Source organism: Pristiophorus japonicus, chromosome 9 (assembly GCF_044704955.1).
Source record: "Pristiophorus japonicus isolate sPriJap1 chromosome 9, sPriJap1.hap1, whole genome shotgun sequence".
Lineage (NCBI taxonomy): Eukaryota > Metazoa > Chordata > Chondrichthyes > Pristiophoridae > Pristiophorus > Pristiophorus japonicus.
The window spans coordinates 206289201-206303932 of record NC_091985.1 but is presented as its reverse complement, the minus strand read 5'-3'; the positions used below and the strand labels follow the sequence as shown (position 1 = coordinate 206303932).

At 44.6% G+C, this 14732-nt stretch overlaps 1 protein-coding gene across 1 annotated transcript in view; it reads right to left on the bottom strand.

The window, feature by feature from the left end:
• Positions 1–4944: 4944 nt before the first annotated feature.
• LOC139273506 (zinc finger protein 436-like) overlaps positions 4945–14732 on the bottom strand; it is a 52324-nt gene continuing 42536 nt past the window's right edge. The window contains exon 3 of the mRNA XM_070890413.1: positions 4945–8879. Coding sequence (XP_070746514.1) covers positions 7652–8521 — 870 coding nt within the window. The 5' untranslated portion in view covers positions 8522–8879 and the 3' untranslated portion in view covers positions 4945–7651. The remainder of the gene's footprint in view (positions 8880–14732) is intronic.

The window sequence follows — 14732 nt, the reverse complement described above, 5'->3', positions numbered from 1 at the left end:
TTATTTAAACATAGTATGCTCATTTGAGACACTACTTCCTCACCCGCAATCTGCATTACAAATTCAACCATACTGTGATCACTCATTCCAAGAGGATCTTTTACTAGGAGATTGTTTATTATTCCTGTCTCATTACACAGGACCAGATCTAAGATAGCTTGCTCCCTTGTAGGTTCTGTAACATACTGTTCTAAGAAACAATCCTATATGCATTCTATGAATTCCTCCTCAAGGCTACCCCATGCGATTTGATTTGATGCAATCGATATGCAGGTTAAAATCCCCCATGATTACTGCCATTCCTTTTTCACATGCCTCCATTATTCCCTTGATTATTGTCCGCCCCACCATGAAGTTATTATTTGGGGCGTATAAACTACGCCCACCAGTGACTTTTTCCCCTTACTATCTCTAATCTCCACCCACAATGATTCAACATTTTGTTCATTCGAGCCAATATCATCTCGCACAACTGCCCTGATATCATCCTTTATTAACAGAGCTACCCCACCTCTTTTCCATTTTTGTCTATCTTTCCGAATTGTCAGATACCCCTGTGTGTTTAATTCCCAGTCTTGGCCACCCTGCAACCACGTTTCTGTAATGGCCACCAAATCATACCTATTTGTAATGATTTGTGCCGTCAACTTATTTACTTTAATTTGAATGCTGTGTGCGTTTAGGTAGAGTGTTTTAATACTAGTTTTTAAACCATGATTTTTAGTTTTGACCCCTCCTGCATATTCATACATAATGTCCCTTCCTATCACCTTGTGGTTTACACTTACCCTAGTGCTACTCTGCTCTGTTGCCTCCTGCCTTTTGCATTCTTTCTTGGGATCCTGTTCATCTGAACTCTCACCCACTCGAACTAGCTCAGAGCCCTCTCCTGGGTTCCACATACTCCTCGCATTGAGGCACCGAGCTTACAGTCAATGCTTTGATGCTTGGGCTGTTGGCCTGAGCGAGAACACTGATGTTGGTGCACCTATCCTGCCAATAGATTTGCAGGATCTTGTGGAGGAAGCATTGGTGATACTTCTCCAGTGCTTTGAGGTGCCTGCTGCACATTGTCCATGTCTCTGAAGCATATAGGAGGGCGGGTATCACTACTGCTTTGTAGACCATGACTTCTGTGCCGGGTTTGAGGTCCTTGTCTTCAAACACTCTTTTCCTCAGGCGACCGAAGGCTGCACTGGCACACTGAAGGCGGTGTTGGACTCATCATCGATGTCTGTCCTTGTTGACAGTAGGCTCCCGAGGTTTGGGAAATGGTTCACGTTGTCCAAGGCCTCATTGTGGATTTTGATAATCGGGGAATAGTACTGTGTGGCGGGGGCAGGTTAATAGAGGACTTTTGTCTTATGGATGCTTAGTGTAAGGCCAATGCTCCCCTACCCTTCCGTGAAGGTATTGACGATGGTTTGGTGTTCGGCCTCTGACTGCGCAGACACAAGCGTCGTTTGTGTACTGTAATCAATGACAAGAATCCTCCTCAATCACCTTTTCCCTGTGGTTGGAGCGCCTCCCAGAGTTGCAATGCAGACTCTGCCCACTCAGGGGAACAATGGATATGATCTTCACAGCGAGTCAAATACAAGAGAAATACAGGGAACAATACCAACCTCTGCACATGGCTTTCTTTGACCTCACAAAGGCATTCGACACTGTCAACCGTGAGGAATTATGGAGGTTCCTTCTCAAGTTCGGCTGCCCTCCAGAGTTTGTCACCATCCTCTGCCTGCTCTATAATGACATGCAAGCTATGATCCTGACCAACGGATCCACCACAGACCCAATCCACGTTCAGTCCGGGGTCAAGAAAGGCTGTGTCATCGCACCAACGCTCTTCTCGTTCTTCCTTACTGCAGTGCTGCATCACACCCTCAGTAACCTCCCCACTGGAGTGGAACTAGTCTACAGAACAAACGGGAAACTGTTCAACCTCCATCACCTTCAGTCCAGATCCAAGGTCGTCCCATTCTCTGTCATTGTACTCTATACCTCTATTCTTGAAGCCGAAGATCCTGTAAGTTTCTTTAACTGCTTTCTCAACCTATGATTTGTGCACATATACCTCCAGGTCTCTCTGTTCAAGTACCCCTTTAAAATTGTACCTACCAAAATGTATCACTTTGAACGTTTCTGTGTTGAATTTCATATGTCACGTGTCCGCCCATTTCACCAGCCTGTCTATGTCTTCCTGAAGTCTTTCACTATCCTCCTCACTGTTCACTATACTTCCAAGTTTTGAGTCATCTGCAAATTTGGATATTGTACCCTGCACACCCAAGTCTAAGTCATTAATATATATCAAGAAAAGCAGTGGTACGTAGTACTGACCCCTGGGGAACACCACTGCATACCTTCTAGTCTGAAAAACAACCTTTCCCCACTATTCTCTGTTTCCTGTCACTTAGCCAATTCCGGATGCATGCTGCCACTGTCCCTTATATTCCATGGGCTTTAATTTTGCTGGTATTGGTAACAGGTCCAGGATCACAAAATATAAAACCCAGTCGATTAATCACTTTCAGCTACTGGACTTAGCGTGTGCCCCAACAGCATCTCTCTCTCCTTCAATGTGTGAATAGAGCATCACGCCGCAAAACTGGTTTACATTTATATCCACTCAGCAAATGTATTTAACAAAAGCCTGTAGATCGATGAGATACTGTTAAGATGCCAGTATGCTGCTCTTTTGCTCTGCATTTTGCCTGTAATGGAAACTAGCTGAACATTTCTTTGTTGCAATGAAATGCGTGGCAAATGGAATATTGGCCTTTATTGCAAGGGGGATAAAAGTTGGGAAGTCTTGCTACACCTGTACAAGGCATTGGTGAGGCCACACCTGGAGTACAGGTGGAACCTCCCTTATCCAGCACCCATGGGATCTGGCCTGTGCCGAATGAGGCGTTTTGTCAGATGAGGGAAGGTCATTGGCCCGAGGGGTGGGAGGAGGTCGCTCAAGGTCGGGGGGGGGAGGAGGTTGCCCGAGTTCAGGCTCTGAAGTGTCAGTGGGTCAAGCGGGCCCCGAGGTGTCAGTGGGCCCTGAGGTGTCAATAGGCAGAGACGGTCCGAGGTGTCAGTGGGACCAGAGGGCCCCGAGGTGTCGGCGGGATCCAGCGGGCCCCGAGGTGTCAGTGGGCCCCAAAGTGTCGACGGGACCAGCGGGCCCCGAGGGGTCGGCGGGACCAGTGGGCCCTGAGGTGTTCTAGGTTGAGGGGCTTCTGCTACTGCTGATCACTTTCTTTCCAGTAAATGTGTTCGATTTTCTGTTTAGGTGAATGATTTAATTAAATCATAAAGGAAAGGCATCACCATTGTGCCTAAAAAGGGAATGGGAAACCTGGGGGGGGGGCGTGGGTGGTGGGGGGAAACGGGTCGTGTTCTGCGCATGTACCACCCGGATAAGGGAGTCCTGGCTGAGAGGTTCAACCTGTACTATGTCCAGTTTTGGTCTCCTTATTTCAGGAATGATATACTTGCACTGGAAGCAGTTCAGAGAAGGTTCACGAGGTTGATTCCTGAGATGAAGAGGTTTCCTTATGAAGATAGGTTAAGTAGATTGGGACTATTACTCATTGGAGTTTAGAAGAGTGAGGGGTGATCTTATTGAAACGTATAAAATTCTGAGGGGGCTTGACAGGGTAGATGCAGAGAGGATGTTTCCCCTCATGGGGGAATGTAGAACTAGGGGGCATAGTTTCAGAATAAGGGGTCGGCCATTTGGAACTGAGATGTGGAGGAATTTTTTCTCAGAGGGTCGTGAATCTGGAATTCTCTGCCCCAGAGAGCTGTGGAGGCTGGGTCATTGAATGTATTTAAGGTGGAAATAGGCAGATTTTTGAACAATAAGGGTGTCAAGGGTTATCAGGAGGAGGCAGGGAAGTGGAGTTGAGGCCATGATCTTATTGAATGGTTGAGCAGGCTCGAGGGACCAAATGTCCTAACTCCTGCTCCTATTTCTTATGTTCTTATTTCTTTTAATCAGCCTCAGGCCCTTGTTCATGTCTGCTGTAATTGTATAGAAAGGGGATGTGTAAAGAGATGGTGTTTGTATGGATGTGAAACAAGGAAACGGTATGTGTCTGTGGGATAGTGACACAGCCTTGTGGTCAGTCAGAGCGATGCACAGATATCTTTGTGGTATTGGTTTGAGCAGGGTCAGTACACAAATGCTCAAGCTAAGAGGTGCCAGGGATTGGGAGCAACAGCAGTAAATAAAATCTAAATGTAAATTCCGATATAGTTTATCTTCATTTATTCTTATGTTAATAACTTTTGCTGAATGTGGCCCACGCCAAGTGCCAGGATATTGGATCATGCCCACCAGAGAAAATGAGTTTGACACCCTTGAGGTAGATATTCACCAACCTAACAACTTCTTTACAAACTCAAGCTAGTTTGTAAGACGTGACCTTGTTTTGTGGAAGCCGCATTCAGTATCTCTAATGGGCCCCTTCCCTTTCCCCATGATCGAAAACAGCATCTCCTGGAATCCCTTCAAGCATCTTCCCGGTGATCGAGGTCACGTTGATGCACCTTTAGTTCCCGGGCTCGGATTTGTCCCCAATCTGGAAAATGGGAAGTACGTGAGCTGCCTTCCAATCTCAGGGCACAATCCCTGACTCTATTGAGCTGTTGAAGATATGGGCAAGGGGTTCACAGAGCACCCGTCCCATCTCTTTAAACACCCTTAGATGGATATCATCTGGTCCTTAAACACGTCAAGATTAATCTACACAGAGAGTTTGCCGTCAGTGAAGAGAGACGAGAAAGACCAAAGTGCCGTTTGCGCCTCTCAGTGTGGCCCTGAAGGACTGTGTCCAGGCTGAAGTTCTGTTCCCACCATAGAATCCTCCCTCCAGATTGTCCTTACTGAGCTCCAACCAGGTGATGCTAAACACTCAGGTGGGAAAGATAAAAATCTACAGCAATGTGTTGAAAGTAACACGGATTTATTTACCTATATTCCAAATAGTAAAGTCCAGTCCAGTTACAGGAGTATTATCAGCAGAAACAAACCCCAACTGGAAGAATGAACACGATTCAATCCTGGATTTGAACAACAGCAGAATCCAACTTCTGCAATCATTTGTGAACTCGCTGGTGTGTCAACAGGCTGGATGACTGAGACTCTCTGCCCACACTCGGACCAGATGAACGGCCTCTCCCCAGTGTGAGTGCGCTGGTGTACAGTAATGTCAGATAAAAGCCCACCTGAGAGCACCTGAATAGTCTGTAGTCAGTGTGAACACGTTGATGGCACGTCAGTTCCCTGGAACTTTTATCGCACTCCCACAATCCGGGCATTTAAAAGGCTTCTCATCAGTGTGAACTTGCTGGTGTCTCAGCAGGATGTATGATCGAGTAAATCCCTTCCCACACTCTGAGCAGGTGAACAGTCTCTCCCCAGTGTGAACTCGCTGGTGTCGCGACAGGTCAGAGAATCGGTTGAAGCCTTGTCCACAGAGAGCACATGTACCGTTTCTCCCACTGTGAACGGTGCTTTTTGATTCCATGTTCAAATGATATTCAGATCCTGATGTATTGAGTTACACCGTCAGATCTCGATGTGATGTTTGATTTGAGCTTCCAGTCCACAAATTGTCCCCTTTTAATACCCTGTAAAATGAATTTCAAACAGGAAAAATGGAGTGAGAGAACCCACAAAAACATAAAGACAGTTTGTGAAATTGAGCTGAAAAAATCTGGTCATATGTGGGGCCTGCACTAGAAAAAAAGTGACCATGAAAGCTGCCGGATTATCGGAAAAACCCAACTGGTTCACTAATGTCCTTCAGGGAAGGGAACCCACCTCCCTCGACAGTCCCACATGGGAAATTGTTGGTCCTACTGGGCTCAGAAGAACTGACCCCCGCCCCCCACCTGATGGAGATAGGGCATAGTCCACCATGCGGAGTACTCTGGGTATGGACATCCGCCATAATCATAGAATGGGACAGCACAGAAGGTGGACACTTGAGCCATCATGAGTGCATTCCAGATCACAACTCGCTGTGTAAAAGTTTCCTCATGTTGTCTCCAGTTCTTTTGCCAATCGCCTTAAATCTGTGTCCCCTGGAGACCAATCATTCTGCCAATGGAAACAGTTGCTCCTTATTTACTCGAGCAAAACTGGAAGAACTGCATTTGGAGCGGAGAGCCAGTGACACATTGTGTAGCCAGGTGCAAACACTCCTGCACAGTCCAGACATCACTTGTTTCCCACTTGGCATGAAGTGACCATATTAATTATAATTAATTTCATTTGATTTTAAATAGTTTTGTTAATATATTGAATCATGTTTCTCTAATTGCATTTCCCATCTGTTTCAAAGCCTCATTTATTTCCTTCCTCTGAGCCCCTGAACCTCATCTGGCAGCATAATGTTGGCGAGTGGTGATTGATTGCCCTGGGAACCAACAGGGAGAAAGGTCGGAAGGCCAAGGGAGCAGCGTGTTCTGCAATCAATCGTGGAGCTTGAGGGGTGTAACCTGAGTCGGACAGTCTGGTGAGTCAGTGTGAACCCATCAAACAATTTATGGCTTAAAAACTAACGCAAGATTTCTTTCGTCAACGAAACAGTTTAACATTTGTCACTATTTTGTTTCCCTGATGCGATATTAAAGCTCCTTCCACAGGCAGTGGAGTTTCAGACACTTCAGTGCCAAGTGGACCAGGTGTTGAAAAGATCATTCATTTCCCTCTTTCCATGTCGCTGTGAGTTAAAGGTAGAGATTGATTTCCCCTCATTATGTATCTGTTTGAGGGCAGTGACTGGGGCCGAACCCCAACATCACGCAGCACCTTCAGGAGTGAAATGGAGAAAAATCAGAGCATGAATTGAATCTGGATTTCAAACAGAGAGGATGTGTCGGGGAGAGAGTGCGTTGGACGGGGGACTTATAGCTTAGGGACAAGAGACGAAAGAATGTTTCAGAGAAACTAGAACTATGTGTTCAGAATTTCTACCTTGTACTTAGTGATGACTTTTATAAATTATGGGGCAGGTTATAGAGACTAGGCTTGTATTCCTTTGAATGTAGAAGATTAAAGGGTGATCTAATTGAGGTGTTTTAAGATGATTAAAAGAGATGATAAGGTAGATAAAGAAACTATTTTGGGGGAGTCCAAAACAAGAGGTCATAACCTTAAAATTAGAGCAAGGCCATTTAGTGGTGATGACAGGAAGCACTTCATCACACAAGCTGGAACATGTCCCCGACAGTAACCGAAGGTATGAGAACTGAAATAATCTAGAGTTAGAAGCAGGAAAGGCCCAAAAATGGAACAGTCTGTAATAGGACATCAGGTAGTTTCCTCTTATTTTGGAGATATCCAATGCTCGACAGTGTGTTTGAAAGAAAGCTGATTTACTTGACGTATCAAAAGATTAAACTCCAGCCCAGTTTTAGGGTTATTAACATCAGCAGAAACAAACTCCAACTGTCAGAATGAACATGGTTCAGTCCTGGATGTGATTAACAGCAGAATCGAATCCCTGCAGTCACACGTGAATTTGATGGTGTCTCAGCAGGTGTGATGAACAGGTCAATCTTTCCACACAGGAAGCAGGGGAACGGCCTCTCCCCGGTGTGAACTCCCTGGTGTGTCAGCAGGATAGATGACCGAGTCAATCTCTTCTCACACACTGAACAGGGGAGCAGTCTTTCTCCGGTGAGTATATTGGTGTTTCAGCAGGTTGGATGAATCAGTGAATCCCTTCCCACATTCAGAGCAGATGAACGGCCTCTCCCCAGTGTGAACTCGCTGATGTTTCAGCAGGTAGGATGAATTAGTGAATCCCTTCCCACAGTCAGAGCAGGTGAACAGCCTCTCCCCAGTGTGAACTCGCTGGTGTGTCAACAGGTGGGATGATTGAGTGAATCTCTTCCCACACATTGAGCAGCTGAACGGCCTCTCCCCAGTGTGAACTCGCTGGTGTCTTAACAGTAGGGATGACAATGAGAATCCCTTCCCACACACGGAGCAGGTGAACAGTCTCTCCCCAGTATGCATTCGCTGGTGTGTAAGCAGGTTGCATGACTGAGTGAATCCCTTCCCACACACGGAGCAGGTGAACGGCCTCTCCCCAGTGTGAACTCGGTATGTCAGCAGGTGGGATGGGTAAGTGAATCCCTTCCCACACTCGGTGCAGGTGAACGGCCTCTCCCCAGACTGACTGCGTTGGTGTGTCAGTAGATCCCTTGTGCTTTTAAAGTTCTTCTCACAGTCAGAACATTTAAAGGGTCTATCATCAGTGTGAGCAAGTTGGTGTGAAGTGAGGATGGATAACTGTGTGAATCCCTCCCCACATACAGTGCAGGTGAACGGCCTCTCCCCAGTGTGAACTCGCTGGTGTGTCAGCAGGTGGGATGGCAGTGTGAATCCCTTCCCACACTCTGAGCAGGTGAACGCCCTCTCCCCGGTGTAACTGCATCGATGAGTTTCCAGCTCAGACAGGGAATTGAATCCTTTCCCACAGTCCCCACATTCCCACGGTTTCTCCATCATTCGGGTGTCCTTGTGTCTCTCCAGGTTGGATGATCAGTTGAAGCCTCATCCACACACAGAACACGTGTACGGTTTCTCCCCACTGTGAATGGTGTGATATTTTTTCAGGCTATGTAACTGGTTAAAGCTCTTTACACAGGCAGTTCACTAGAACACTCTCACTCGGGTGTGTATGTCTGGTGCTTTTCCAGTCACACTGATGTTTGAAATCATTTCCCACAGACAGAATAGACAAACATTTCTTCTTCCACATTCACAGGCAGATGATATTCAGGTCCTGATGAATGGAGTAACTGTCAGATCTTGATGTGATGTCTGGTTTGAGTTTCCCGTCTGCAAATCCTCCCCTTTTAATGCCCTGTAAAAGGAGTTTAGAAAAACCATCACTGAATGCAGGATAGAAATTCAGAACAGACAATTGTAGTTTTCATAGAATCATATAAATTTACATCACAGAAGGAGGCCATTCAACCCAGTGTGTGTGTGTGCTGGCTGACAAACAGCTGTACAATCTAATCCCACTTTCCAGCTCATCGTCCGTAGCCCTGTAGGTTATGGCACTTCAAGTGCATATCCAAGTATGTTTTAAATGCGATGAGGGTTTCTGCCTCTTCCACCCTTTCAGGCACTGCTCCAGACCCCCTCCAACTTGTGTGAAATTATTCTCCTGAAATCCCCTCTAAACCTTCAACCAATTACTTTAAATCTATGCCTCCTGGTTATTGATCCCTCTGCTAAGGTGAATAGGTCCCTCCTAGCCACTCGATCTAGGCCCTCAATTTTATGCACCTCAGCCTCCTCTGTTCGAAAGAAAACAACCCCAGCCTAGCCAATCTTTCCTCATAGCTAAAAATTCACCAGTCCAGGCAACATCCTCATATCTCTTCTGTACCCTCTTGTTTCTGTAATGTGGTGACCAGAACTGCACGCAGTACTCTAGCTGTAGCCTAACTCATGTTTTATACAGTTCAAGCACAACCTCCCTGCTCTTGTCTTCTATGCCTCGGTAAGTATTCCGTATGCCTTCTGCCTTCTTAACCACCTTATTCTATCTGTCCTGCTACCTTCAAGGATTTGTGGACCTGCACATCAAGGTCCCTTTGTTCCTCTACACTTCAATGTCCGACCATTTATTGTGTATTCCGTCACCTTATTAGACCTCCCCATTACCTCACTGCATTACCTCACACTTCTTGAATTCCATTTGCCACTGTTCTACCACCTGACCAGTTCATTGATATCTTCCTGCAGTGTGCAGCTTTCTTCTCATCAACTACAGTCAATTTTCATATAATCTGCAAACTTCTTAATCATATCCCCTACATTCAAGTCTAAATCATTGATTATATACCACAAAAAGCCCTGTGGAACCCCACTGGAAACAGCCTTCCAGTCACAAAAACATCCATTAACCATTACCCTTTGCTTCCTGCCTCAGCCAATTTTGGATCAACTTGCCACTTTGCCTCGGATCCCATCAGCTTTTACTTTCATGACCAGTCTGCCATGTGGGACCTTATCAAAAGCCTTGCTAAAATCCTTATAGACTACATCAAATGCACCACCCTCATCAACCCTCCATGTTACCTCCTTAAAAACTTCAATCAAGTTAGTCAGACACGACCTTCCCTTAACAAATCCATGCTGACTGTCCCTGATTAACCATGTCTTTCTGACTGAAAATTTATCCTGTCCCTTAGGATTTTTTCCAATAATTGAAAGTCCAAATTGGGGAAATGAATTGTATTTTGTCATCCCATCGAGATTGGGGGCAGAGGGACAATAAATAATAATAAATTATTTTAAAAATCGGTGAGCAGACAGGTCTGCAGTATGTTCACTATTCAAGCTGACAAAAATCAGGCCGTTTTGATTGGATTTGGAGACCAAAACTGTAACAAACCCTCAGCGGAGACTCACACCCCATTGAGTAAATTCCAGAAGATATTTTTTCTGGTGATTTCTATTAATTTCGATTTAATGAATGCCGTAACCGACAGGTTCAATTAATGTTTATTTTCCAAATGCAGCTTGTAAGAGCGAGAAACTTTAATTAGGGAGAAAGTAAAACGTTGTAATTAAAATAAATACTGAGAGTAAGGTTTAAAATGCGTTCATGGTAAAATAGCTGAATTAGGCAGAAACACTAAGGTCAGAGAAATTCTCTTGGGAGATAAGAACACCCACAAGATTTATGTAGACAGCTCACAGAAATAATGATAGGAGGCCACGATGTTCCAGCCACAGGAGATAACAGAGACAATGCCTCTTTTAAGCAGAGGGAAGCCATATGTCTGCCAAGGACATCAGTCTGAGAATTAGCCTGGGAAGACGTTCCCAGAAATGTAACACATAACCTGTAGGGGACTATTCCCTAGCAACAGTCGTCAGAACTGAATGTACCAATGGAATCATTAATTTTATTGGTTACAGTAATTTCTAATGTAACTGTAGCACCCAATGAAATTGCTGTAACCTGTATTAACCAATGGAACACTTCCCCGCATAGTTCCACCATTTTGACTGTATCCAAACTGTATAAAAATGTAATTACACAGCTTGTCCTGTGAGATCGATGGTGAGAGCACTCAGTAACGGTACTGATGAGGCCGGATCTCCCTTGATTAATCAGGTTTTAATAAACAACTCTTTTCTCTATAAAAGACCTTTCATGCAAGTGTTATATTTTTAATACCCCCAACATTATGGCGCTGCAAGCAGGGTTACAATGGGCAGCCTACAGACAAATGTAGACGAATCCATCACGAGTGAGTATCTTCAACTACCACTCATAATCCGATGTGAGCCGTTACGAGACGTGTCTGTTGCCCCGGGGTATTGAATCTGTGAAAGGTCTGCTATGGTGTAAAAGACTTTTGGGAAGTGGGAAGTCAAGATAGACACTATCAGAAAGCATCGATGTGGATATGGCCTCGAAGTTCAAGGGGAACCGGGTAGAGGAACCATTAGTATCTAGAATACAGATAAATCGATAAGCGAGTCGATGGGATTGCAGGCTCTAGCGGTAAAGGAAACTGACTGGAGGGACAGTCAGTATCTAGAATACAGTTTAATCGATAAGAAGTCGGTGGGACCGTAGACACCGGGGTTAGGTGATACAAGTGGGAAGACAGTCAGCATCTGAGAATACAGTGAAACCGATATAAGGGTAGATGTATCAAAAACTAAGTATGGCGTGTAAAGATATGCTGGACACTGCTCTCTTATGGGGGTTAGGATATTTTTCGGGCGACCATAAAAAACCTGATAGTCACTATCTTAAGTAATGTATGGATCCAAGAATAGAGCCGGCCAAACAATTAATAAGCTTTGTTCAATGAAAAGAGACTTTTGTGAATGTCTGTCTTTGAATGAAAGTGCTTGTGTGATTTGTGACTGCGGAATATTTGAGGTGGGAATTAATGAATTTTTCATGTATCTGAAAGCCTGTTTGAAAGAATGGTGGAGCTGTATGTTTGTTTTAGCCCCTCCCACTTTTCGGACAGAGTAAAAGTTTTTTTTTTTAACCCTTTGTAGTGTTGTCCTGTATGTGGGAAGTTTTAAGAAAGTGCGAACCTAGAATTGAATTACATTTTAAGTTGGAAGCGCAGGTGCGGATTTATTCGGATGATAAAAGGGGTCAGAGGGTCTAGTAAGGAGGGGGAACTGAGGGAAATCTTTATTAGTCGGGAAATTGTGTTGGGGAAATTGATGGGATTGAAGGCCGATAAATCCCCAGGGCCTGATGGACTGCATCCTAGAGTACTTAAGGAGGTGGCCTTGGAAATAGCGGATGCATTGACAGTCATTTTCCAACATTCCATTGACTCTGGATCAGTTCCTATGGAGTGGAGGGTAGCCAATGTAACCCCACTTTTTAAAAAAGGAGGGAGAGAGAAAACAGGGAATTATAGACCGGTCAGCCTGACCTCAGTCGTGGGTAAAATGATGGAATCAATTATTAAGGATGTCATAGCAGTGCATCTGGAAAATGGTGACATGATAGGTCCAAGTCAGCATGGATTTGTGAAAGGGAAATCATGCTTGACAAATCTTCTGGAATTTTTTGAGGATGTTTCCAGTAAAGTGGACAAAGGAGAACCAGTTGATGTGGTATATTTGGACTTTCAGAAGGCTTTCGACAAGGTCCCACACAAGAGATTAATGTGCAAAGTTAAAGCACATGGGATTGGGGGTAGTGTGCTGACGTGGATTGAGAACTGGTTGTCAGACAGGAAGCAAAGAGTAGGAGTAAACGGGTACTTTTCAGAATGGCAGGCAGTGACTAGTGGAGTGCCGCAAGGTTCTGTGCTGGGGCCCCAGCTGTTTACATTGTACATTAATGATTTAGACGAGGGGATTAAATGCAGTATCTCCAAATTTGCGGATGATACTAAGTTGGGTGGCAGTGTGAGCTGCGAGGAGGATGCTATTAGGCTGCAGAGTGACTTGGATAGGTTAGGTGAGTGGGCAAATGCATGGCAGATGAAGTATAATGTGGATAAATGTGAGGTTATCCACTTTGGTGGTAAAAACAGAGAGACAGACTATTATCTGAATGGTGACAGATTAGGAAAAGGGAAGGTGCAACGAGACCTGGGTGTCATGGTACATCAGTCATTGAAGGTTAGCATGCAGGTACAGCAGGCGGTTAAGAAAGCAAATGGCATGTTGGCCTTCATAGCGAGGGGATTTGAGTACAGGGGCAGGGAGGTGTTGCTACAGTTGTACAGGGCCTTGGTGAGGCCACACCTGGAGTATTGTGTACAGTTTTGGTCTCCTAACTTGAGGAAGGACATTCTTGCTATTGAGGGAGTGCAGCGAAGGTTCACCAGGCTGATTCCCGGGATGGCGGGACTGACCTATCAAGAAAGATTGGATCAACTGGGCTTGTATTCACTGGAGTTCAGAAGAATGAGAGGGGACCTCATAGAAACGTTTAAAATTCTGACGGGTTTAGACAGGTTAGATGCAGAATGTTCCCAATGTTGGGGAAGTCCAGAACCAGGGGACACAGTCTAAGGATAAGGGGTAAGCCATTTAGGACCGAGATGAGGAGAAACTTCTTCACCCAGAGAGTGGTGAACCTGTGGAATTCTCTACCACAGAAAGTAGTCGAGTCCAATTCACTAAATATATTCAAAAGGGAGTTAGATGAAGTCCTTACTACTCGGGGGATCAAGGGTTATGGCGAGAAAGCAGGAAGGGGGTACTGAAGTTTCATGTTCAGCCATGAACTCATTGAATGGCGGTGCAGGCTAGAAGGGCTGAATGGCCTGCTCCTGCACCTATTTTCTATGTTTCTATGTTTCTATAAGTTACGGAGCTAGGAAATTCACAAAAGATAGCTTTGTTAAGCAAAAGGTCAAAAATGCGTGGTCCCGTTGGTTTTTAAAAAAATTTCGACACACTCATTTACTTGTCAAAAGAAAACATAAAATCATTGATTACATTGGGTTGAAAGACAATAAATTTAGTCTAGGAATGAGATAAAGAACAGAGAAGGGAAATTGTAATGCCTTTAAAAAAGCCTGCGGGCTGGGGAAGTACGCCCCCATTTTCCTTTGTGTAAAACCTTGACACGAAAGCTTCTAGCTCAGTAAAAAGAGTTTTAAATAAAAGATTGGCAGTACAATATTTGAATTGGGATCGAGATATTTCAGGTGATTCTCCTTGATAAACATTTTGGTTATATTAGAAAATCTTGGGTTTGGAAGCCTTTTTAATAAAATTACACAACTACTGAGTCAGAAGCTGAAGCTTAAAAAGATGTAATTTATGAAATACTGTATCACAAAATTGAAGTTACAGAGCAAAAGATTAGAGTTTTGATGTTCAGCTTCTAAAACAGAAATTGGGCACACAATTATAAAACCAGAACTTTGCATTCTGTGATCTGTGAATCACTATAAGCAAAATGAGAAGTCCGATTAGCCTGTCCAGCACTACCTCCCTCGTGATAGTGATTGTCTCAAGGTCCTCCCTGGTCACGGGAATGTGGGAAGGGAGGACCTTGAGACAATCACTATCACTAGGGAGGCAGTGCTGGACAGGCTAATGGGACTCAAGGTAGACAAGTCCCCTGGTTCTGATGAAATGCATCCCAGGGTATTAAAAGAGATGGCGGAAATTATAGCAGATGCATTCGTTATAATCTACCAAAATTTTCTGGACTCTGGGGAGGTACCAGTGGATTGGAAAGCAGTTAATG